The sequence below is a fragment of the Ranitomeya imitator genome, chromosome 1 (assembly GCF_032444005.1).
Source record: "Ranitomeya imitator isolate aRanImi1 chromosome 1, aRanImi1.pri, whole genome shotgun sequence".
Classification (NCBI taxonomy): domain Eukaryota; kingdom Metazoa; phylum Chordata; class Amphibia; order Anura; family Dendrobatidae; genus Ranitomeya; species Ranitomeya imitator.
In genome coordinates, this window is record NC_091282.1 from 768809107 (window position 1) to 768832732 (window position 23626).

At 47.0% G+C, this 23626-nt stretch overlaps 1 protein-coding gene across 1 annotated transcript in view; it reads left to right on the plus strand.

Moving 5' to 3' along the window:
- Positions 1 to 655: 655 nt before the first annotated feature.
- The window catches only part of YLPM1 (YLP motif containing 1), a 102097-nt gene continuing 79126 nt past the window's right edge, over positions 656 to 23626 (plus strand). The window contains exons 1-5 of the mRNA XM_069735736.1: positions 656 to 1098; positions 3754 to 3948; positions 4333 to 4527; positions 5991 to 6943; positions 15021 to 18830. Coding sequence (XP_069591837.1) covers positions 703 to 1098; positions 3754 to 3948; positions 4333 to 4527; positions 5991 to 6943; positions 15021 to 18830 — 5549 coding nt within the window. The 5' untranslated portion in view covers positions 656 to 702. The remainder of the gene's footprint in view (positions 1099 to 3753; positions 3949 to 4332; positions 4528 to 5990; positions 6944 to 15020; positions 18831 to 23626) is intronic.

Genomic DNA, 23626 nt, shown 5'->3' on the forward strand with positions numbered 1-23626 from the left:
TTGGGGGGAAACACGGTAGAGGTTGGGTGAGGGGATATAGTAGAAACTGGGGGAGGACACAGTAGGTCGGGTGGGGGATACAGTAGAGGCGGGGGGAGACTACAGTAGAGGCCGGGGGAAGGACACAGTAGATGAGGGGAAAGCACAGTAGAGGGCTGGGGGAGTACACAGTAGAAACCATGAGGGACATAGTAGAGGCCGTGGGGAGGGCACAGTGAAGGCCAGGGGGGAGGACACAGTAGAGGCTAGAGGGGGGTGATGCATATAGGCATATAGTAGAGGTCAGAGGGGAAGGACACAGTAGAGGCCGGAGGGGGGTGATGCAGTTGAGGCCCGGAGGGGTGGTAGAGCCGGCCGAGTGGGGGGAATACAGTAGAAGCTACAGTAGAGGCCAGGGGAGGACATAGTAGAGGCCTGGTGTTGGGGATACAGTAGAGGCCCGCGGGAAAGGGGAGGTGAGGACACAGTAGAGGCCGGGGTGTGGGTGAGAACACAATGGAAACCGCGGTCCGCTTCACTCTTTTGAACCCGATTCAGAATGAGGCGGGAATTCCCTGTTGCCATAGCAACCCCTGAGCTCAGACCTCCCCGGCAGCTGCTTTGTCGCATGCGCAGTGAACTGCCATCAAGCGCTCAGTAGTGCGCCTGCGCAGCTAGTGTGTCGTCACGTCCGGATTTCGCCGAGCAGCGGCAGTCGGTGTCATGTACCCGGCCTGGCCTCCCCGTTATGGCGGCCCGTCCGCGCCCCCAGCTCCCGCTGGGCCTCCCTCGGGTCCCGCCTTCCAGAGCTTCCGCGACCAGCACCTTGCTCAGCTGGAGCAGCTCCAACGGATGCACCAGCGGCAGCTCGAAAACGTGCTGCCTGCTGGGCCGCCCCCGCGACACTACTACAGCCCGCCGCGGCCTCCCGCCGCCTACCCCTTCCCACCGCCGCCCTATGGACACGGCGTACCGCCTCCCGACTACCAGCAACCCGCGGCTCCCCCTCCGCCCCCGGAGCCCGAGCAGCCGCCGCCTCCGCCGGCCCCAGAGCAGCCGCCGCCTCCGCCGCCCCTGCCTGGCACCGAGGGGAACGCCGAGGACAAGAAGAGCCTGGAGGTAAGAGGAGACCCGAAGGTGTGATAGCGCCCCCAGCACGAGTGGCCGTATATGTACAGTGCAGGGTGACCATGAGTGCTGCCTCCCCTTCTTTTTTTTTTTCCTGTATATATAAATGGATATTTTGTGTGGCGGGCCCTGCACTCTGAGGCTATGTGCGCACGTTCAGGTTTTTTCGTGTTTTTTTCGCGGTAAAAACGCTATAAAAACTCATTTCAAACGCATACATTATGTATTCTATCATTTAGAATGCATTCTGCATGTTATGTGCACATGGATGCGTTTTTTTCTGCGAAAAAAAACGCATCGCGGTAAAAAAAATGAGCATGTTCATTATTTTTGCGGATTTTCTGCGTTTTTCCCGCAATTCTATGCATTTGGGAAAAAACGCACAAAAACCGCATCAAAAACGCATGCGGATTTCTGGCAGAAATGTCCGGTTTTTGTCAGGAAAATTTCTGCAAGAAATCCTGACGTGTGCACATTCCCTTAATTCATCTACACAGTGTGTGTGTGTGTATGTATATATATATATATATATATATATATATATATATATATATATATATATATATATTACACACACAGTATATATATATATTACACACACAGTATATAACCGCACCAGAAAAAAATACCTTAAAGCGTGCACCCTTCCTTACCATTCCAATGGCCTTCCAGAGAGTAAACAAAAAGGGAAACAGCACAAAATGGTGTCACTTGTGGGGGGTTTCAATGTTTAGGCACATCAGTGGCTCTCCAAACGCAACATGGCGTCCCATCTCAATTCCAATCAATTTTGCATTGAAAAGTCAAACGGCGCTCCATTCCTTCCAAACTCGGTCATGCGCCCAAACAGTGGTTTACCCCCACATGTGGGGTATCGGTGTACTCAGGACAAATTGTACAACAACTTTTGGGGTCCATTTTCTCCTGTTACCCTTGGTAAAATAAAACAAATTGGAGCTGAAGTAAATTTTTTGTGAAAAAAAATTAAATGTTCATTTTTTTTTTGTAAACGTTTCAAAAATTCCTGTGAAACACCTGAAGGTTTAATCTTCTTGAATGTGGTTTTGAGAACCTTGAGATATGCAGTTTTTAGAATGGTGTCACACTTGGGTATTTTCTATCATATAGACCCCTCAAAATGACTTCAAATGTGATGTGGTCCCTAAAAAAAAAAAAAAAATTGGTGGTGGAAAAATGAGAAATTGCTGGTCAACTTTTAACCCTTATAACTCCCTAAAAAAAAAAATTTTGGTTCCAAAATTTTGCTGATGTAAAGTAGACATGTGGGAAATGTTACTTATTAAAGGGAACCTGTCACCCCGTTTTTTCAGATTGAGCTATAAATACTGTTAAATAGGGCCTGCGCTGTGCGTCACAATAGTGTATGTAGTGTACCCTGATTCCCCACCTATGCTGCGAAATACATTACCAAAGTCGCCGTTTTCGCCTGTCAATCAGGCTGGTCAGGTCAGGTGGGCGTGGTGACATCACTGTTTCTTCCCCAGCTTTCCGTTGGTGGCGTAGTGGTGTGCGCATGTCCAAGTGCCGAATCCACTGCGCGCAGGTGAAGAAAAAGCGCGCGATCTGCGCTATTATCTTGTCATCGGTGGGGGCGGCCATCTTCCTGAGGCCGTGCGTGCGCAGATGGAGTGCTCTGCTGCACGGGGCTTCAGGAAAATGGCCACGGGATGCCGCGCGTGCGCATATGGAGATCGCGGCGGCCATTTTCCCAAAGCAGAGTTTGCATCTCGGCTTCAGGAAAATGGCCGCCGCGATCTCCATCTGCGCACCCGCGGCCATTTTCCTGAAGCCGAGATGCAAACTCGGCTTTGGGAAAATGGCCGCCGCGATCTCCATATGCCCCCCCCCAAAAAAAATGCAGACGCTGCACCGCCGTCACTCATGCCCTCTTGGCACCGCCACCTCAGTGTTGTTTTCAACTGTCCCGGTGCCTGCGCTGATATGTTATCCCTTGGGCATGCACAGTTAGCGCTGCCCGTCTTCTGACATCATTTGATGTCTTGCTGACTGCGCCTGTGCTGACTGCCCCGCAGTGTCTTCTGATTTATTCACACTGCGGGGCAGGATCTCGGGCAGCGCGGCAGCACAGGCGCAGTCAGCAAGACATCAAATGATGTCAGAAGATCGGCAGTGCTAACTGCGCATGCCCAAGGCATAAGATAACAGCGCAGGCCCCGGGACAGTTGAAAACAACGCTGAGGTGGCGGCACCAAGAGGGCATGAGTGACAGCAGTGCTGCCTCTGCATTAGTGGGGGAAAGACCTGCCCCCAGGACTATTTCAAGGTATTTTGGACAAATTGCAAAATCTATTTATTTCTGCAGTTACAGCACCAAGAACTAAAAGAGCCACCTTGTCAGAATGTAACATTAGTGCTGCACAAGGTGGCTCTTTTAGTTACAAACGCCTTGGTTTAGGTGACAGGTTCCCTGTAAGTGTGACAAACCTGGAAAAGAATAGGAAATCAGGAAGGGGGAAATACTTTTTCAGAGAACTGTGTATATATACCCCCACTGCTCTGTATTGTGTACATAACCCCCCCAGTCCCCCCCCCCCTTCCGCGCTGTATTGCGCTTATATGTACCCCTGCCACGCTGTGTACCTCACGCTGGCTTTCCTGTTGCAGGAGGAGCAGCAGTTTTATTACCAGCAGCATTTACTGAGTCTTCAGCAGAAAGCTAAGAGAGCTGCAACAGAGACGATGGTTCCGGCTGCCGATTCCCCACAAGGTGTGATACACCCGTCTGCTGGATATGCTCCGCCCCCTTACCAGGAGCCGCCCCCACTGGATGAGGTCCTCCCCCCTGCACAAGATTCCACGGTAATTTTGCGACCATTGCTGTTAAGTGACAAACAGCACTCAATGAGATTATGGAGCTGTGATCTGTATGTGAAGCTGCATGTTTTGCAGTCCGTGGGTGGTCTCATCTATAGGTGTTCATTGTCTTCATCTATAGGTGCGCATTGTAGGCGGGCCTCCTCATCTATTGGTTCTCATACTCATCTGTAGGTGATCATTGTACACAGGCCTCCTCATCTATTTGTGCTGATTGGCCTTCTCATCTATAGTTGCTCAGTGTACGTGGGTTTAGTCATCTGTAGGTGCTCATTGTACATGGGTTTTCTCATCTATAGGTGCTCACTGCCAGTGGGCTACCTCGTCTACAGGTTCTCACTATTCTGGTTGTATTTTTGTTTTTTTCAGCCGAGCATGAACCTGACAGAGGATCCGGAGCAGGCGCAGAGGCTGAAGACCCTGCAGGAAGCCGCCGCGCACTGGCAGCAGCATGAGCAGCATCGTTTGGGTTTCCAGTATCAGGGAATCATTCAGAAACACAGCGCATTACAGCAGCTGCTTCAGCGGTCCCAGCAGCTGCTGGCAGAGCCCCCGCACCTCGCTGTAAGTCATGTCCCCTGTCACAGGCTGCACATTGGGTTGCCAATATAGATTTTCACTGCTAATATGGAAGCGCTCGCTCTTTACCTTTTGTTTTGCTGATACTATACACCGCATTATAATATTAGAGCTTTATCATTGCCATTGTGTGTCTGCGGACTCCAGGTTCTGGCACACCAGAACTCTGCTCGTCCCCTCCTACCTCTGTGTTGGGCGTTGAAGATCTTCAGTTTATGGTTCAAGTACAGATAACCATTTCCTGAAAGACTGTTGGTTTCCAAAGCCAATCTGACAACTTCCTAATCATCCATCTGTACCCGAATGTGAAATGCTGCTGTGCAAATCCTTCAAAACTGCAGTGTGTCCAGATGGCGTATCAGTGTGGAGAAGGAGGAAAAGCGTCTAAGACCTCCGAGATGGCAGACAAAATAGGCTGAGCTAGAAATCACCAAACTTCATATCTGGTGTTTGTTACCAGCAGGGATGTGGGGTGCGTGGAGATGCGGACCTTGCGCCCGGTGGCAAGGAGGGGGTATCCGCTGCTTTTTATTACACAGCAGTAACTGCATAACCGGCCAGAACTATCACCCATTTGTTGAATTTGGGATTAGATTATGGTTACACGCAATATGTGCCAGGGAAAGCTGTGGTGATCTTCTAACGTTTTGATTAGTTTGCCCTAAGCCTTATATGCAAATTGCCTCTTCAGAGAAAAAGAGGACTTAAACTTTATAGCGCCACCTGTTGGAAGTAGCGATCCTACAAATCACAATCAACCCTTTAATGAGTTTTGCAATATGACTTGGGATAAAAGCCAAATCAGTATCTCAATTCGCAGACACGGTGTTTCAGGCTGTTGGCTCTTGTCAGTGCGAAGAATGAGAACTGATTTGGCTAGGTGAGAGGCCCTGGACTGGGGTCTAAGGGGTAACGTTTCTCCTTATGGAGCCAAATTAGTTCTCATGCTTCGCACTGACGAGGGCCAACAGCCCGAAACACAGTGTCTGTGAATTGAGGTACTGATTTGGCTTTTATCCTAAGTCATATTGCGCGACTCGTTAAAGGGTGGATTGTGACTTGTAGGATCGCTACTTCCAACAGGTGGCGCTATAAAGTTTAAGTCCTCTTTTTCTCTGAAGAGGCAATTTGCATTTTAAATTTCCCAGAGGAGCATTGCACAGCGAATAAGCCTCCTTACCTTGACAAGCCAGCTGGCGTGTCACTCTCCATAAGGAGAAACGTTACCCCTTAGACCCTAAGCCTTAGTCTTTCAGCTTGCTGGCTGTTTCCAATAAGTCAGCAGCTAGACTACAATACAGACCGTTGTAGCTGTGAAGTGACTGCCCTCCTAGAAGTACAGGGAGATGTGCTCTCTTGGGATCGGCGCTCTGTGGCTTGGAATGGGGGGGCCCCCCAGCTGTGTTTAATTCTGTGTCCCGCACTCACTGCTGTATGTTTTGTTGCAGGCCATGTCTGTGGATGTGCAGCTCCAGCACCATGAGATGCAGCAGAAGCAGTTTCTGCCACTTCACCAGGAGTGGGAGAGTCAGTTTAAGAAGTGGCAGGAGTTACTCCAGACTTACCCTCACAAGGACCAGCTGCAGGACTACCACGTGCAGTGGAAATCGTGGCAGGCACTCATGAAGGCCACAAAATCTCAACTCAAAGACAAAGTTACCTCACTGAAAGCTTTGAAGCAGCAGTATGGGGGCAACCATTACCTTGCTGTCGTTCCTCCTCAGTACCCAGCATATTCTGCAGTCATGCCTCCTGCTGTACCTCCAGGAATAAACATTCCGCCTCCGTTTTCTGCACCTGGACCTCCAATGTATAGCACGGTTCCCCCTCCACCCTTACCTACTGCACCAGCAGCAGCATTCAGTGAAGCTGCCCCCCCTCTGCCCCCAGTGTCTGCGCCACCATTGCCACCTGCAACAAGTGCCCCTCCCCTTCCACCACCTGGTAACACAGCATCCATGGAAGCCGTTCCACCACCGTTACCACCTGAAAACATGAGTGGCACTGAGGTGCCTCCATTACCAGAGATGACTAGCTCCACCGTCAGCCAACTAGTGCCAGCATCTGGAGTGGATTCCTCTGCCCATTCACCTGTAAAAGTCGACACGTGTGAGGATAAAGCTCCACCCACCAAACTCTCCTACCAGGCACAGCAAGCTTTAAAAAATGCACAGTCCTCGTATGCCGCCCTGACCAACAATTCCCCATCTTTTCCTGCCCATAACCCACCACAGAAACCAATTACACATGTTGGCAGTTTGCAGTCATCAGAGAAATGCCCTGATCTCAAAGACCACTCCAAACCTTTAATATTTCCGTCCAGTCCATCAAAGCTAATGGAGAAGGAAACCATACCTCCTGTTCCCCAGACCATCCACCCAATGAACACGGCAGGAGCCAGGTGAGTCGGTGAGGTGTCGTACATCTGTATATATCTGATGATGGGTGTGATATTACTGATATCTGTATATACAGTTGTGCTCAGAATTTTACATACCCTGGCAGAATTTTTGCTATCTTGGCCTTTTTTTTTCAGAGAAAAGAACCCTAGACCTCTAAAAATTACAGTATATACTCGAGTATAAGCCGAGATTTTCAGCCAATTTTTTTGGGCTGAAAGTCCCCCTCTCGGCTTATGCTCGAGTCATACCCAGGGGTCGGCAGGGGAGGGGGAGTGGGGGCTGTCTAATTATACTCACCTACTCCTGGCATGGTCCCTGCACGTCTTTTCCCCGGCGCTGACAGCTTCTTCCTGAGTTCCTGTACTGAGCGGTCACATGGTACTGCTCATTACATTAATGAATATGCGGTTCCACCTCCCATAGAGGTGGAGTTGCATATTCATTACTGTAATGAGCGGTAACTGTGACCGCTCAGTACAGGAAGAAGCTGCCAGGGAACAGACGTGCAGAGACCGCGCCATGAGCAGGTGAGAATAACGGGGAGGGGAGCGCTGCGCAATATTCACCTGCTCCCCGTTCCGGCGCCGCTCAGTCTTCAGCAGTGACGCTCAGGTCAGAGGGCGCGGTGATGTGGTTAGTGCGCGCCCTCTGCCTGAACGTCCGCGCAGGAGACGCTGAAGATGGAGCGGCGCCGGAACGAGGAGCAGGTGAATATTGAAAGTGCCGGGGGCCTGAGCGACGGAGAGGTATGTGATATTTTTTTTTTTTTATTTAATCGCAGCAACAGCAAATGGGGCAAGTGTCTGTATGGAGCATCTATGGGGCCATAACGTTTGTGCAGCATTATATGGGGGCCATAACGTTTGTGCAGCATTATATGGGGCCATAACGTTTGTGCAGCAGTGTATGGGGCCATAACGTTTGTGCAGCAGTGTATGGGGCCATAACGTTTGTGCAGCAGTGTATGGGGCCATAACGTTTGTGCAGCAGTGTATGGGGCCATAACGTTTGTGCAGCAGTGTATGGGGCCATAACGTTTGTGCAGCACTGTATGGCGCCATAACGTTTGTGCAGCACTGTATGGCGCCATAACGTTTGTGCAGCACTATATGGGGCCATAACATTTGTGCAGCATATGGGGCAAGTGTCTATATGGGGCCATGATCAACATTTGTGCAGCACTATATGGGGCAAATATCTTTATGGAGCATCTTATGGGGCCATCATAAACTTTATGGAGCATTATATGGGGCTCCTGATTCAATATGGATATTTAAAAACACTTAACCTACTGATGTCTCAATTAATTTTAATTTTATTGGTATCTATTTTTACTTTTGACATTTACTGGTAGCTGCTGCATATCCCACCCTAGGCTTATGCTCGAGTCATTAAGTTTTCCCAGTTTTTTTGTGGCAAAATTAAAGGGGGTCAGCTTATACTCGAGTATATACAGTAACCTTTATTTTAATATATTCAAAAAGGTATATCACATAATAGTAGTTATCCAAAGAGTGCAAAAATAAAAATTTATGTAGGAGGGGACTGATAACTTAAAGGGAACCTGTCACCCCGTTTTTTCAGTATGAGATAAAAACAGGGTGGATAAAAATCAATGTTTTTTTAAAAACGGATTTTTTTATTTAAATCGGATTTTTTTGATTTAAATCGGATTTTTTTCAATAAACTGCTTTTTGAGGAAAATATTTTACCATCCAAAGGTTCTTCCATCATGAGATAAAGCTGAGTTGTTTAACTCAGTAGAATTAAGGCTGTATATGTGTAACATTCACAATGCCATGCTCTTCCAGAGGTTTCTGTAGGATTAGTGGGCAGTTTCTCTCCTATATTATCACAGACGCTCGCTTTACTTACGCAGTTCTCAAAACTGAATTTGACTCCGCAGAGGTCCCAGCCTCTTCTTCAAGGCAAAAATGTTACAACATGAACAGAGTTGAGAAAAAGACCTTAATCCTATTGTTCTACAAACCTATGAATACAGAATCAACCTGAGAAGTGCGGTGATGAAGATGACTCATCACCGCATCATCTTCATCACCGCACTTCTCATGATGTTGCCTCACTCGCGCCACCAGGCCTCGCGCGCGCAGATGGAGATCGCGGCGGCCATTTTCCTGAAGCCGAGTTCGCATCGTGGCTACGATTGCTCTGATTGGCTGTTGAAAGTGAAACTGCCAATCAGAGCGATTTTGTAATATTTCACCTAAAAAAACAAGTGAAATGTTACAATCCAGCCATGGCCGATGCTGCAAAATCATCGGCCATGGCTGGAAACACTGATGTGCCGCCCCCAATTGTGCCCCGATCTACCCCCCCTCATACTTACCGAGGCTCTCGGTGTCCGACCGTCTTCTTCATGGGCGGTGCCATCCTCCCAAATGGCGGGCGCATGCGCAGTGCGCCCGCCGAATCGGCCGGCAGATTCGTTACATGTACATTTTGATCACTGTGACATAACCTATCACCCCCATAGGTAGGGACAATAATAAAATATTTTTTTTTTTTCCACTACAGTTAGAACTAGGGTATGTGCACACCTATTCTGGTCCTCTGCGGATTTTTCCGCAGCGGTTTTTATAAATGCGCAGTGCAAAACCGCTGTGGATTTATCGTGGATTTACCGCGGTTTTTCTGCGGATTTCACTGCGGTTTTCTATTGGAGCAGTTGTAAAACCGCTGCGGAATCCGCAGAAAGAAGTGAAATGTGCGGAATGTAAACCGCTGCGTTTCGGCGCTAGTTTTTTCTGTAGCATGTGTGCAGCGTTTTTTGTAAACTCATGGGAAACTGCTGCGGACCCGCATCGGCTGAAACGCTGTGGAACCGCATCGGCTGAAACGCTGTGGATCCGCAGCGTTTTCCGCATCGTGTGCACATACCCTTAGAATTAGGCTATGTGCACACGGTGCGGATTTGGCTGCGGTTCCGCAGCGGATTGGCAGCTGCGGATTCGTAGCAGTTTTCCATCAGCTTTACAGTCCCATGTAAACCTATGGAAAACCAAATCCGCTGTGCCCATGGTGCGGAAAATACCGTGCGGGAACGCTGTTGTATTTTCCGCAGCATGTCAATTCATTGTGCGGATTCCGCAGCGTTTTACACCTGTAACTCAATAGGAATCCACAGGTGAAATCTGCACAAAAAACACTGGAAATCCACGGTAAATCCGCAGGTAAAACGCAGTGCCTTTTACCTGCGGATTAGGGTTGAGCGAAACGGGTCAGCCATTTTCAGAAGTCGCCGACTTTTGCCAAAGTCGGGTTTCATGAAACCTGACCCCCTGTGTGGGGTCGGCCATGAGGTCGGCGATCTTCTGAATCTGGTATCGGAATTCCGATCCCGAGTTCCGATATGTTTGCAATATCGGAAATCGGTATCTGAATCCATATTTAAGTGTAAAATAAAGAATTAAAATAAAAATTATTGCTATACTCACCCTCTGACGCGCCCTGGTACTAACCGGCAGCCTTCCTTCCTTAGAATCAGCGCGTGAAGGGCCTTAGATGACGTAGCGGCTTGTGATTGGTCGCGCGACCGCCCATGTGACCGCTCGCGCGACCAATCACAAGCCGCGACGTCACCGAAGGTCCTTCAAGCGCTGATTCTTAGGAAGGAAGGCTGCCGGAAAGAAGCAGGGCGTGTCCGAGGGTGAGTATATACCTAATAGGAATATACTCACCCTCGGACGCGCCCTGCTTCTTTCCGGCAGCCTTCCTTCCTAAGAATCAGCGCTTGAAGGACCTTCGGTGACGTCACGGCTTGTGATTGGTCGCACGACCAATCACAAGCCGCGACGTCATCTAAGGCCCTTTACGCGCTGATTCTAAGGAAGGAAGGCTGCCGGTTAGTACCAGGGCGCGTCCGAGGGTGAGTATAGCAATATTTTTTATTTTAATTCTTTATTTTACACTTAAATATGGATCCCAGGGCCTGAAGGAGAGTTTCCTCTCCTTCAGACCCTGGGAACCATTGGAAACCCAATGCACTGCATTGGGTTTCGTGTTTCGGCCGACCCCGACTTTTTTATAGGATCGGCCGATTTCACTCGACCCGACTTTTGAAAAAGTCGGGTTTCGTGAAACCCGACCCGATCCTATAAAAGTAAGTCGCTCAACCCTACTGCGGATTTTTCAAAAATCGTGCGGAAAAATCTCACACGAATCTACAACGTGGGCACATAGCCTTGGGGTTAGGGTTGGAATTAGGGCTAGGGTTGGAAATAGGGTTAAGATTAGGCTTGTAGTTAGGGTTATGGATAGGGTTAGGGGTGTGTTGGGTTAAAGTTGTCGTTAGGGGTGTGTTGGGGTTAGGGTTGGGATTAGGGTTAGGTTTGGGATTAGGGTTAGGTTTGGGATTAGGGTTAGGGTTGGAATTAGGGTTACGGGTGTGTTGGGGTTAGGGTTGTGGTTAGGGGTGTGTTGGGGTTAGGGTTGTGATTAGGGTTATGGCTACAGTTGGGATTAGGGTGAAGGGTGTGTTGGGGTTAGTGTTGGAGTTAGAATTGAGGGGTTTCCACTGTTTAGGCACATCAGGGGTCTCCAAACGCAACATGTCGCCACCATTGATTCCAGCCAATCTTGCGTTCAAAAAGTCAAATGGTGCTCCCTCCCTTCCGAGCCCCGACTTGCGCCAAAACAGTGGTTTACCCCCACATATGAGGTACCAGCATACTCGGGACAAACTGGGCAACAACTATTGGGGTCCAATTTCTCCTGCTACCCTTGTGAAAATAAAAAACTGCTTGCTAAAACATAATTTTTGAGGAAAGAAAAATGTTTTTTTTATTTTCACAGCTCTGCGTTATAAACTTGGGGGTTCAAAGTGCTCACCACATATCTAGATAAGTTCCTTTGGGGGTCTAGTTTCCAAAATAGGGTCACTTGTGGGGGAGTTTTACTGTTTAGGCACATCAGGGGCTCTGCAAATGCAACGTGACGCCCGCAGACCATTCCATCAAAGTCTGCATTTCAAAACGCCACTACTTCCCTTCCGAGCCCCGACATGTGCCCAATCAGTGGTTTACCTCCATATAAGGGGTATCAGTGTACTCAGGACAAACTGGGCAACAATTATTGAGGTCCAATTTCTCCTGTTACCCTTGTGAAAATAAAAAATTGCGGGCTAAAAAATAATTTTTGAGGAAAGAAAAATTATTTTTTATTTTCATGGCTCTGCGTTATAAACTTCTGTGAAGCACTTGGGGGTTTAAAGTGCTCACCGCATATCTAGATAAGTTCAGTGGGGGGTCTAGTTTCCAAAATGGGGTCACATGTGGGGAAGCTCCAATGTTTAGGCACACAGGGGCTCTCCAAACGCGACATGGTGTCCGCTAACGATTGGAGCTAATTTTTCATTCAAAAAGTCAAATGGCGCGCCTTCCCTTCCGAGCCCTGCCGTGTGCCCAAACAGTGGTTTACCCCCACATGTGAGGTATCAGTGTACTCAGGAGAAATTGACCAATAAATTTTAGGATCCATTTTATCCTGTTACCCATGTGGAAATGAACAAATTGAGGCTAAAAGAAAATTTTAGCTCTCCAAATGCGACATGGTGTCCGCTAACGAATGGAGCTAATTTTTCATTCAAAAGTCAAATGGCGCTCCTTCCCTTCCGAGCCTTGTCGTGTGCACAAACAGTGGTTCGTGACCACATGTGAGGTATCGCTGTACTCAGGAAAAATTGCCCAACAAATTTTAGGATCCATTTTATCTTGTTGCCCATGTGGAAATGAACAAATTGAGGCTAAAAGAAAATTTTTGTGAAAAAAAAAAAAAAAAAAAAAGTACTTTTTCATTTTTACGGATCAATTTGTGAAGCACCTGGTGGTTCAAAGTGCTCACTATGCATCTAGATAAATTCCTTGGGGGGGGGTCTAGTTTCCAAAATGGGGTCACTTGTGGGGGAGCTCCAATGTTTAGGCACACAGGGGCTCTCCAAACGCGACATGGTGTCCGCTAAAGATTGAAGCCAATTTTTCATTGAAAAAGTCAAATGGCGCTCCTTCCCTTCCGAGCCCTGTCGTGCGCCCAAACATTAGTTCCCCCCACATATGGGGTATCGGCGTACTCAGGACAAATTGTACAATAACTTTCGGGGTCCAGTTTATCTTTTCACCCTCTAGAAAATAAAAAAATTGTTGCTAAAAGATCATTTTTGTGACTAAAAAGTTAAATGTTCATTTTTTCCTTCCATGGTGCTTCTGCTGCTGTGAAGCACCTGAAGGGTTAATAAACTTCTTGAATGTGGTTTTGAGCACCTTGAGGGGTGCAGTTTTTAGAATGGTGTCACTTTTGGGTATTTTCAGCCATGTAGACCCCTCAAACTGACTTCAAATGTGAGGTGGTCCCTAAAAAAAATGGTTTTGTAAATTTTGCTGTAAAAATGAGAAATCGCTGGTCAACTTTTAACCCTTATAACTTCCTAGCAAAAAAAAATTTTGTTTCCAAAATTGTGCTGATGTAAGGTAGACATGTGGGAAATGTTATTTATTAACTATTTTGTGTCACATAAGTCTCGTTTAACAGAATAAAAATTGAAAATGTGAAAATTGCTAAATATACACAAAAAATACACACACATACAAAGAAATACCCAAAGTGAAAATTCTCGTAGTGCCAGGAGAAATATTGCAAACAAAAAATGGGTGGCAGCACGGTGGCTCAGTGGATAGCACTGCAGCCTTGCAGCGCTGGGGTCCTGGGTTCGAATCCCACCCAGGACAACATCTGCAAAGAGTCTGTATGTTCTCTCCGTGTTTGCGTGGGTTTCCTCCGGGCACTCCGGTTTCCTCCCACATTCCAAAGACATACTGATAGGGATTCTAGATTGTGAGCCCCATCGGGGACAGCGATGATGATGTGTGCAAATTGTAAAGCGCTGCGGAATATGTTAGCGCTATATAAAAATAAAGATTATTATTAATGGGTAGCAAAAAAAGAAGAAAAAAAAAGATAAAATGGGTAGCAGAAAGATGACCTGTATCAAATGATAGGGCCACAAAGTCTGTAATACTAATAACAATATTTTAAACTGCAATTAGAGACCAAAGCTTCACAGATATTTTAGCTTAAAATGCCCTATGTCTAATAGGGCCAAAGTCTGTAGTGCTGATGGCAATATTACAGTTTTAAGTGGTAGAATCAAGCCACTATTTCTATTAATAATAATAATTTTTATTTTTATACATAGTACCCTTAAATTTCAGATAGTTCTGTAACACATTCTTTGTCAGATGACCTGTATATCGATTAATACCTGATCTAGCAGTGGCAAATGCCACATTTAATATCTATTGCACAATGCCCATACACATTTTTGTCAAATTACCGATAATGGATGCCCGATCAGGCAGTGACAGATGCCGTATTTCAATAATCATATTGCATAATGCCCATCAAGTAATCATATGCCATAATTACAAGACAAAAAGAAAACAGGGTACTGAAAGTTAGATCCAGAAATATCACAAATAAATCGGTGGTCTCATCTCACTCCTGATTACACAGATCAAGACATGGGTACAAAATCAAATGGTTTCAAAAGAAGTTTCCACCAAATTGTGGTGCTTACCAGCCATTGTTCAGCTCTCTTTATAGCCCTTTATGCACACACATTGATTACAAGCAAACGGGTCACAGGTGAGGATGTTGCCTTTAGTAGCCATTCAAACCCATTTGTGTCAACTTCTGTGCATGTTATCAGGCCAAAATCACCAGGGTATGTGAACTTTTGATCAGGGTCATTTGGATGTTTTGGGTTGTCATTATGATTTAAACCGAGAAAACACAGTAGTTTGACAATAATTGGCTTCACTCAACCACTAACAATGAGAGGAGAAAAAGTTTTGGTGTTATCATTCATATTCTCTGAAAAAAGGCTAAGAAAGCAAAAATTCTGCCGGAGTATGTAAGCTTTTGAGCACAGCTGTATATATAGATATCCGTAATATCACCCCCATTATTAGATCTGTATATATCTGATGGGTGATATTTCTGATAACTTTTGTGTGTTTTTAATATATATATCTGATCTAACTTTTTTTTTCTTTGTTATAATAGATTTCCTACTCCAAGTTTTGAGACTCCAAGATTTTCTGCACCTCGAGGAGGAATGTTTCCTGGATCGAGGGGTCCTCTTGGTTTTGGTGATCCTCATCCACTTCTGGGAGGAAAGCATTTTCATGGCTCCAATTTCCATTCTGCTAATGATGCCTTCCAAGGGCAGAAGCCGGCGTACACCCCAGAGCAGCGTGCCGAATCTGCACCGGACCCAGGAGACAGTGATGGATCCATGCAGAGCTCAAAACCCAATCTCCAGATACCGACACCGCATAAACAAACATGGGAGCAAGGGCAGAGACATGCAGACAAATGGGACAAGTCTCAGGGAAGGCTTCCTGAGAAAAAATGGGACGAGCAACATAATGTGTCTGCAAACAGATGGGACCAACCAGAAGATTCTCAGACATGGGATCGTCCCACAGAAAGCAGCTGGGACAAGACTGATAGGGACAAATGGGATGTGAAAGACAACTATTTCAGTTCTGGGACAAGCAGATCTCAGGAAAATGCAAGTATCATGGAGCCTCATGAAGGCAGTGCTGATACTCCAGCTCAGCAGGTGTTAGAGAGGGCCGAGGCATTCCCGAGAGACATGAAAAAGAAACATGAAACCTCTCAACCTAACAGGCCAGATGGCCAAAGGGATGACATGAGTAATAAATGGGGAGACCCTCAAGGCTACAACTGGGGTGCCTCAGAGTCCCACCAAGACAATTGGTTTGATCCCAATAGAGAACCTCAAGACAAATGGAGCATTGCAGAAAATACTTCAGACCTTTATAGTGATGCTGGTGGTCCTAGAAATGTGGGACCCCCACTAGACAAGTTTATTCCATTCCATGGTCCAAATCGCTTCAGGTTTGGTGCTCCAGAGATGCCTCCCCGTGGAAGAGCTAGATTTCCTGGTGAACCGCAACGTAGCAGGTTTATTGGCCCAGCGGGCTTCAGTCGTGAACGATTTAGCAGTCCTGAAGGACTTCCAAGAGACAGACTTGGTGGAGCAGAGAGTGGACATCGAGATCAGTTTAGCAGTAATGAAGATCATCCTAAACATCTTTATGAAGGCACTAGTTTCCCAACACCCAAGCCTCGTTTTGATGGTCCTAGCCTCCCTCCAGAAAGATTTAGAGGTTTAGAAGCTCCCCCTACTATGGATCAGTTTCGAACTGACAGCACCTCTCATGTAAAATGGGGCTTTTCTGAGGAACGTGAAAGGTTTGATGTGCATAGCTCTCAAGATGGTTGGACAGGTAAAAGGGGCCCATATAAGGGCTCTGAAAGACCTGAATGGCAATCTGAAGGGGGAATGGCAGAGGGTGTGCCTCCACTGCACATGAGTGATCCTGCAAATAAACATGTGGATGAACGATGGAATAGACAGGTTGGTAGTGATGCCATGGGTGGAAGGCAGTGGGGAACGTTTGGCTTGTCTCCTGAGCACCAGCAGAGCAGTCAGACCTTGCCTCTCGACAACCGGGTTGGAAAAGAAACCCCTCTTGATGTGAAAATAAAATCTGATGAGCAAAATGCCCCCGCAACGCTGCCTGCACCTTTCCTCAGCCCAGTCGCGGTGGGTAGTCAGTTGTTTAGTGCGGACTCCGGGAAAACTGATCTCTGTGGAGAGATGGAAAAATATGACAAGAGTTCAAAAGATCACTCACTTAATAAAGAAATTATCTCCGATGTCCCAACACCACCGCAGATGGCTGGACCAGCTTCTCCTGTAGGAGAGAAAGCTGCTGAGACTACCAATTCCAGTCCCCATAAAACTGATGCCATTCCAACAATACAATCTGGTCCGTCGTCTGAGAAGTCCTTGCCTGGTCTTGACACAAAAATGGATCTCATCTCTGAGGCGACTGTGAAAAATCCAGGGAAGTTAAATGCACTCCAAGAATCACCTGCTACTTCCTCAAAAGAGCCAGCTGCAAGTGATTCAAGAGTTCTCAGGCTGGAGGCTACAAAACCCAATGTCCCCGGAGTTCTGACCAATAATCCAACTTCTCTGGCAAAACTAGATGAGACCCAAGTGTTCCCTGATAACTGTCCTGGCCCTCCGACTTCTGCTGGGACTGTTCATCAAATACCTTTCTCTTCTCGGTCAGCTATCTTGCCAACTCCTATCATCAGACCTGGCGCCCCGTATGTTGCCACTGCTGTCAGACCTATAGCCCCTCGGGCGACTTTTCCTTTCAGGCCTGGACTTCCTCAGACTGCTGTTCCTGTCAGGTCAGGAGCACTAAGGGGACCTCCTCCAATTAGACCTGGTGTTCCCCGAGCCTCACCCCCTGTCAGATCTGGAGCCCCTAGGCCATCTCCACCTACTAGGCCTAGTTTTCCGCGGGCTTCTCCCTCTATTAGACAAGGTATTCCCCATGTCGGGCCTAGACCAGTGAGAGCATCTCGCCCTGTTAGGCCTGGTGCACCTAGAATGCCTCTGCCTGTAAGGCCAGTTGACTTTCATCCTCCTGTTTCTGATGAGGATTTCAGTGAAGACATTCCTCCAGATGAAGACTCTGTGTATGAGCATCCTATTGATGTAGATCCAAGAGTGCCATCTTTTTATAAAGGGGCTGATCTTGGGAAATCAACGAATGAACCCCAAATTCCCTCAGACCATGAACATTTTATGGAGAGAAAGCCATTCTCCAGGATGTCTGGTCCAGAAGGTCATAGAGGCCATATGAGACCACCTTTTCCTAATCGAGACATGGGTAATGCTGAAAGTCATATACACCCTGAGAAGGCACGACCGAGTAATTACAGGGACTATGAGCTGTCTGGTGAGCCTGAGTATTATCCTAGTGACTTTTCGCATGAAGGTCCAAGGAGAGGAAATATTGATCCCAGATATAATCATTTGTCCAGAGGGCGATCAAGGGGATTTATTCGTGATAGACTCCCTCCCCGACCAGGAATTCGTGATGTAATAGATTATCCCATTGAGAGAGATTTTGAGCCTAGGGCCCCATTTTTAGAAGATAAAGTACTATTCAGAGAAGGTCCAGATAACATGCCACCATATGACCGTGAGATGTTCCGCAGAGAAGCAATGATTTTTGAGAGGGAAAGGTTTTTAGATCCTTTAGTGAATGATGGAAGGAGAGCTCATCCTGGTGAAGAGCTTATAAGAGAGGATTGGGAAGGCGATAGATACTGGCGTGATGGAGAACCAGAGTTTGCTAGAGACCCATATTTCAGGGAAGATCGTCTCCCAGTGTCCGGTCCACCCTTGCCTAATGATGTTAGATGTGACCCTTGGCTTAGGGAGAGCAGTTCTGAACGTGAAATCTATTATGACAGAGCAGAAAGGCGTTACTTACGTGATGATGTTGATCAAGATTTTTCCAGAATCCCTGTAGATCCGGATATTACTCACAGGGAGAGAGACTGGCTGCCTTCCCGCAGGTCTCTGTCACCACATCGACCTTTCTCTCCGGGTCAGCCACGTTCTTCGTTACCTCCTCTTCCACCTCTTGACAACTATCGGGAAGAAAGATGGAGGCTAGAGAGAAATCTGGCTGACAGAGATTTTCATGAACGCACAGAGCTTGGGCTACGTGAATACTCTGACGTTCCTTCATGGCGTGAGGACAGAAAGCCCAATGAGTTTCTAGAAAGTCCAAATCTAGAGCCCCGAGAAGACCGATGGTTTCCATCTGAAAGAGCAATGGATGAAGGTTTGAATGTGCCTCCAGCCCAGTCTACAGGACCAGACTCTGAAGCTTCTGGCCAAGGGATGGTCGCATTGAGCCAAAGGCAGCATGAAATCATACTGAAGGCCGCTCAAGAGCTGAAAATGCTTCGGTGAGTTAAGTTGTGTGGTGGGTTAGTAGGGATGGATGTGGACAGTCTGCAAAATTATTTAGCTTTTCCTTTAGTTTGTGAGACCCACACTCTCCTCTTTAGTGATGGTTCAACTTAACATATTTGAGACCAAAATTATTCCAAGGATATGTACGGGCTTAGTCCTTTTGTTCTGCAGATTCCCCAGATTACAACAGTCCATGTAAGAATTGATAATGTCATTTCTGACCCTGATAGTTTCCCTGTTAGGCCAGCGTCGCATTAGAGAGGAATACGGACAAGCGAGAGGTGCAAAAACAATGCATTGCACACGGACCAATGTTTCTCTATGGGGAAGCTCCCATCAGCCGTATATTTCCCGGTCATATTTTATGGGCTTAGAAAATCGAAGCATGCTGCGTTTGTCAGCGTATTGAGCAAAAAATCCGCCAATATAAGTCTGTGGGGGCGAGAAACATACGGATTACACACCATGGACCATGCGTGTGACTTGTGAGATATACGCACCGGTGATTCATTGTGGTGTACAGTAAAATCACACTGACAGATTAGAATAGAATAGCTAAAATAAATGTGTGCACATAGAATAGAAAAAAAAGTGTGTATATGTATGTATATGTACATATGTGTGTGTATATGTATATAATATATATATATATATATATATATATATATATATATATATATATATATATATATATATATATATATATATATATATATATATATATATATATATATAGTATGTGTTAGGGGTCGAGTTCCCGCCTCTGCACAGGGGAAATCTCGAGCCATCTCCCCTGCGTCTCCCATTCTTCTCCAGCCGCAGTGGAGCCTGCTCAGCGGAGACCTCTGTCCCAGCGTCTGGCTCAGCCTGATACGGTGCGGATGGTTACTGCTGCCTTTCCAGGTTCAGCCATTGTAACCAGCACTGGTCAGCGGCGAGCAGACGTCTCTGGGACGAAGTCCTGCTTTTCCCCTTCTGAGCATGCCCAGTGTAAGACCTCTCATTGGAGATCGGGGGTCACATGCTCAGGTACTGCAGCAGCTCCCATTGGTCCTCTAGGAAGGTCCTGAAGTTGCTCAGGTACTGCAGCAGCTCCCATTGGTCCTCTAAGAAGGTCCTGAAGTTGCTGCAGCTATAAAAGGTACAGACCAACAGTTTGGACACACCTTCTCATTTAAAGATTTTTCTGTATTTTCATGACTGTGAAAATTGTAAATTCACACTGAAGTCATCAAAACTATGAATTAACACATGTGGAATTATATACTTAACAAAAAAGTGTGAAACAACTGAAATTATGTCTTATATTCTAGGTTCTTCAAAGTAGCCATCTTTTGCTTTGACTGCTTTGCACACTCTTGGCATTCTCTTGATGAGCTTCAAGAGGTAGTCAAAGGAAATGGTTTTCACTTCACAGGTGTGCCTTGTCAGGTTTAATAAGTGGGAGTTCTTGCCTTATAAATGGGGTTGGGACCATCAGTTGTGTTGTGCAGAAGTCTGGTGGATACACAGCTGATAGTCTACTGAATAGACTGCTTTTTTTCTTGCCATAATACAAATTCTAATTAAAGAAAAACGAGTGGCCATCATTACTTTAAAGGGAACCTGTCACCCCCAAAATCGAAGGTGAGCTAATCCCACCAGCATCAGGGGCTTACCTACAGCATTCTGTAATGCTGTAGATAAGCCCCCGATGTAACCTGAAAGATAAGAAAAAGGTAAATTACTCACCTAGGGGTTGTCCCAGTATGATGGGCGTCGCGGTCTGGGGCCTCCCATCTTCTTATGATGACGTCCTCTTCTTGTATTCATGCTGGTGCTCCGGCGCAGGCTTACTTTGTCTGCCCTGTTGAGTACTGCAGTGCGCAGGCACCAGGAAAGGTCAGAGAGGCCCGGCGTCTGCACACTGCAGTACTTTGCTCTGCCCTCAACAGGGCAGACAAAGTATGCCTGCGCCGGATCCGCAGCGTGAATACAAGAAGAGGACGTCTTCGTAAGAAGATGGGAGGCCCCGGACCGTGACATCTATCGCACCGCAACGAGACCGCCTCTGGGTGAGTATAATATAACTTCTTTTTATCATCTTTCAGGATACTTCGGGGGCTTATCTACATGCTGTAGATAAGCCCCTGATGCTGGTGGGCTAGCTCACCTTTGATTTTTGGGGTGACAGGTTCCCTTTAAGAAATAAAGGTCAGTCAGTCCGAAAAATTGGGAAAGCTTTGAAAGTGTCTCCAAGTGCAGTGGCAAAAACCATCAAGCGCTACAAAGAAACTGGCTCACATGAGGACCGCCCCAGGAAAGGAAGACCAAGAGTCACCTCTGCTTCTGAGGATAAGTTTATCCGAGTCACCAGCCTCAGAAATCGCAGGTTAACAGCAGCTCAGATTAGAGACCAGGTCAATGCCACACAGAGTTCTCACAGCAGACACATCTCTACAACAACTGTTAAGAGGAGACTTTGTGCAGCAGGCCTTCATGGTAAAATAGCTGCTAGGAAACCACTTCTAAGGACAGGCAACAAGCAGAAGAGACTTGTTTGGGCTAAAGACCACAAGGAATGGACATTAGACCAGTGGAAATCTGTGCTTTGGTCTGATGAGTCAAAATTTGAGATCTTTGGTTCCAACCACCGTGTCTTTGCGCAGCGCAGAAAAGGTGAACGGATTGACTCTACATGCTTGGTTCCCACCGTGAAGCATGGAGGAGGTGTGGTGGTGCTTTGCTGGTGACACTGTTGGGGATTTATTCAAAATTGAAGGCATACTGAACCAGCATGGCTACCACAGCATCTTGCAGCGGCATGCTATTCCATCCGGTTTGCGTTTAGTTGGACCATCATTTATTTTTCAACAGGATAATGACCCCAAACACACCTCCAGGCTTTGTAAGGGCTATTTGACCAAGAAGGAGAGTGATGGGGTGCTACGCCAGATGACCTGGCCTCCACAGTCACCAGACCTGAACCCAATCGAGATGGTTTGGGGTGAGTTGGACCGCAGAGTGAAGGCAAAAGGGCCAACAAGTGCTAAGCCTCTCTGGGAACTCCTTCAAGATTGTTGGAAGACAATTCCTGGTGACTACCTCTTGAAGCTCATCAAGAGAATGCCAAGAGTGTGCAAAGCTGTCATCAAAGCAAAAGGTGGCTACTTTGAAGAACCTAGAATATAAGACGTATTTTCAGTTGTTTCACACTTTTTTGTTAAAGGGAACCTGTCACCCCCAAAATCGCGAGTGAGGTAAGTTCACCGGCATCAGGGGCTTATCTACAACATTCTGGAATGCTGTAGATAAGCTCCCGATGTATCCTAAAAGATGAGAAAAAGACGTTATATTATACTCACCCAGGGGCGGTCACGCTGTTGGTCCGGGTCCGGCAACTCCCATCTTCATCAGATGACGTCCTCTTCGGGTCTTCACGCTGCGGCTCTGGCGCAGGCGTACTTTGCCTGCCCTGTTGAGGGCAGAGTAAAGTACTGCATTGCGCAGGCGCCGGGAAAGGTCAGAGAGGCCCTGCGCACTGCTGTACTTTGCTCTGCCCTCAACAGGGCAGGCAAAGTACGCCTGCGCCGGAGCCGCGGCGTGAAGACCCGAAGAGGACGTCATCTGATGAAGATGGGAGGCGCCGGACCCGGACCAACAGAGTGACCGCCCCTGGGTGAGTATAATATAAAGTCTTTTTCTCATCTTTTAGGTTACATCGGGGTCTTAGCTACAGCATTCCAGAATGCTGTAGATAAGCCCCTGATGCCGGTGGGCTTACCTCACCCGTGATTTTGGGGGTGACAGGTTCCCTTTAAGTGCCGTATTTTTCGCTTTGTAAGACGCTTCGGATTATAAGATGCACCCCAAATTTTGAGGAGAAAAATAGGAAAAAACTTTTTTTAATAAATTGGTGGGGCGTCTTATAATCCATGCGTCTTATTACTTACCAGGGGTTGTGGCTATGGTGGATCAGGGTCCCAGGGTCGTTGCTGGAGGCAGGAGTGGAGCATTGCTGCAGGCTGGGATGAGGCCGTCTGCAGAGGGCTCCTGTGCTGCAGGGGGGCTCCTGTGCTGCAGGCTGGGATGAGGGGGTCTGCAGGGGGCTCCTGTGCTGCAGGGGGCTCTGGCGACATTTTGTGAAAGGCCAGAGCCCCCCAGCAGTTCGTCCATGCGTTCCAGTATGACTGGTTCCGGGAAAATGGCTGCCGGAATCTCGAGAGATGAGATCTCAGCGCTGAAATCTCATCTCCCTAGATTCCGGCGGCCATTTTCCCGGAATTAGTCATACTGGAACGCATGGACGAACTGCCGGGGGGCTCTGGTCTTTCACAAAATGTCGCCAGAGCCCCCCGCAGCACCGGAGCCTCCAGCATCACCCGCGGGAGCAGCGGACAACCCCGGCAGCGGCGGCGGATGACAGCGGCAGCGGGCGGTAGCGGCGGCGGACACCTCCTCATCCCAGCCTGTAATGGTAAGTGGTATATCCGCTTTGTTAAATGCACCCACATTTCCCCCCCCAAATTTGGGGGAAATAAAGTGCATCTTACAAAGCGGAAAATACGGTATATGCCACATGTGTTAATTCATAATTTTGATGCCTTCAGTGTGAATGTACAATTTTCATAGTCATGAAAATACAGAAAATTTTTTAAATGAGGTGTCCAAACTTTTGGCCTGTACTGTGTATATGTATGTATGTGTGTATGTGTGTGTATATATATATATATATATATATATATATATATATATATATATATATATATATATATATATATATATATATATATATATATATATATATATA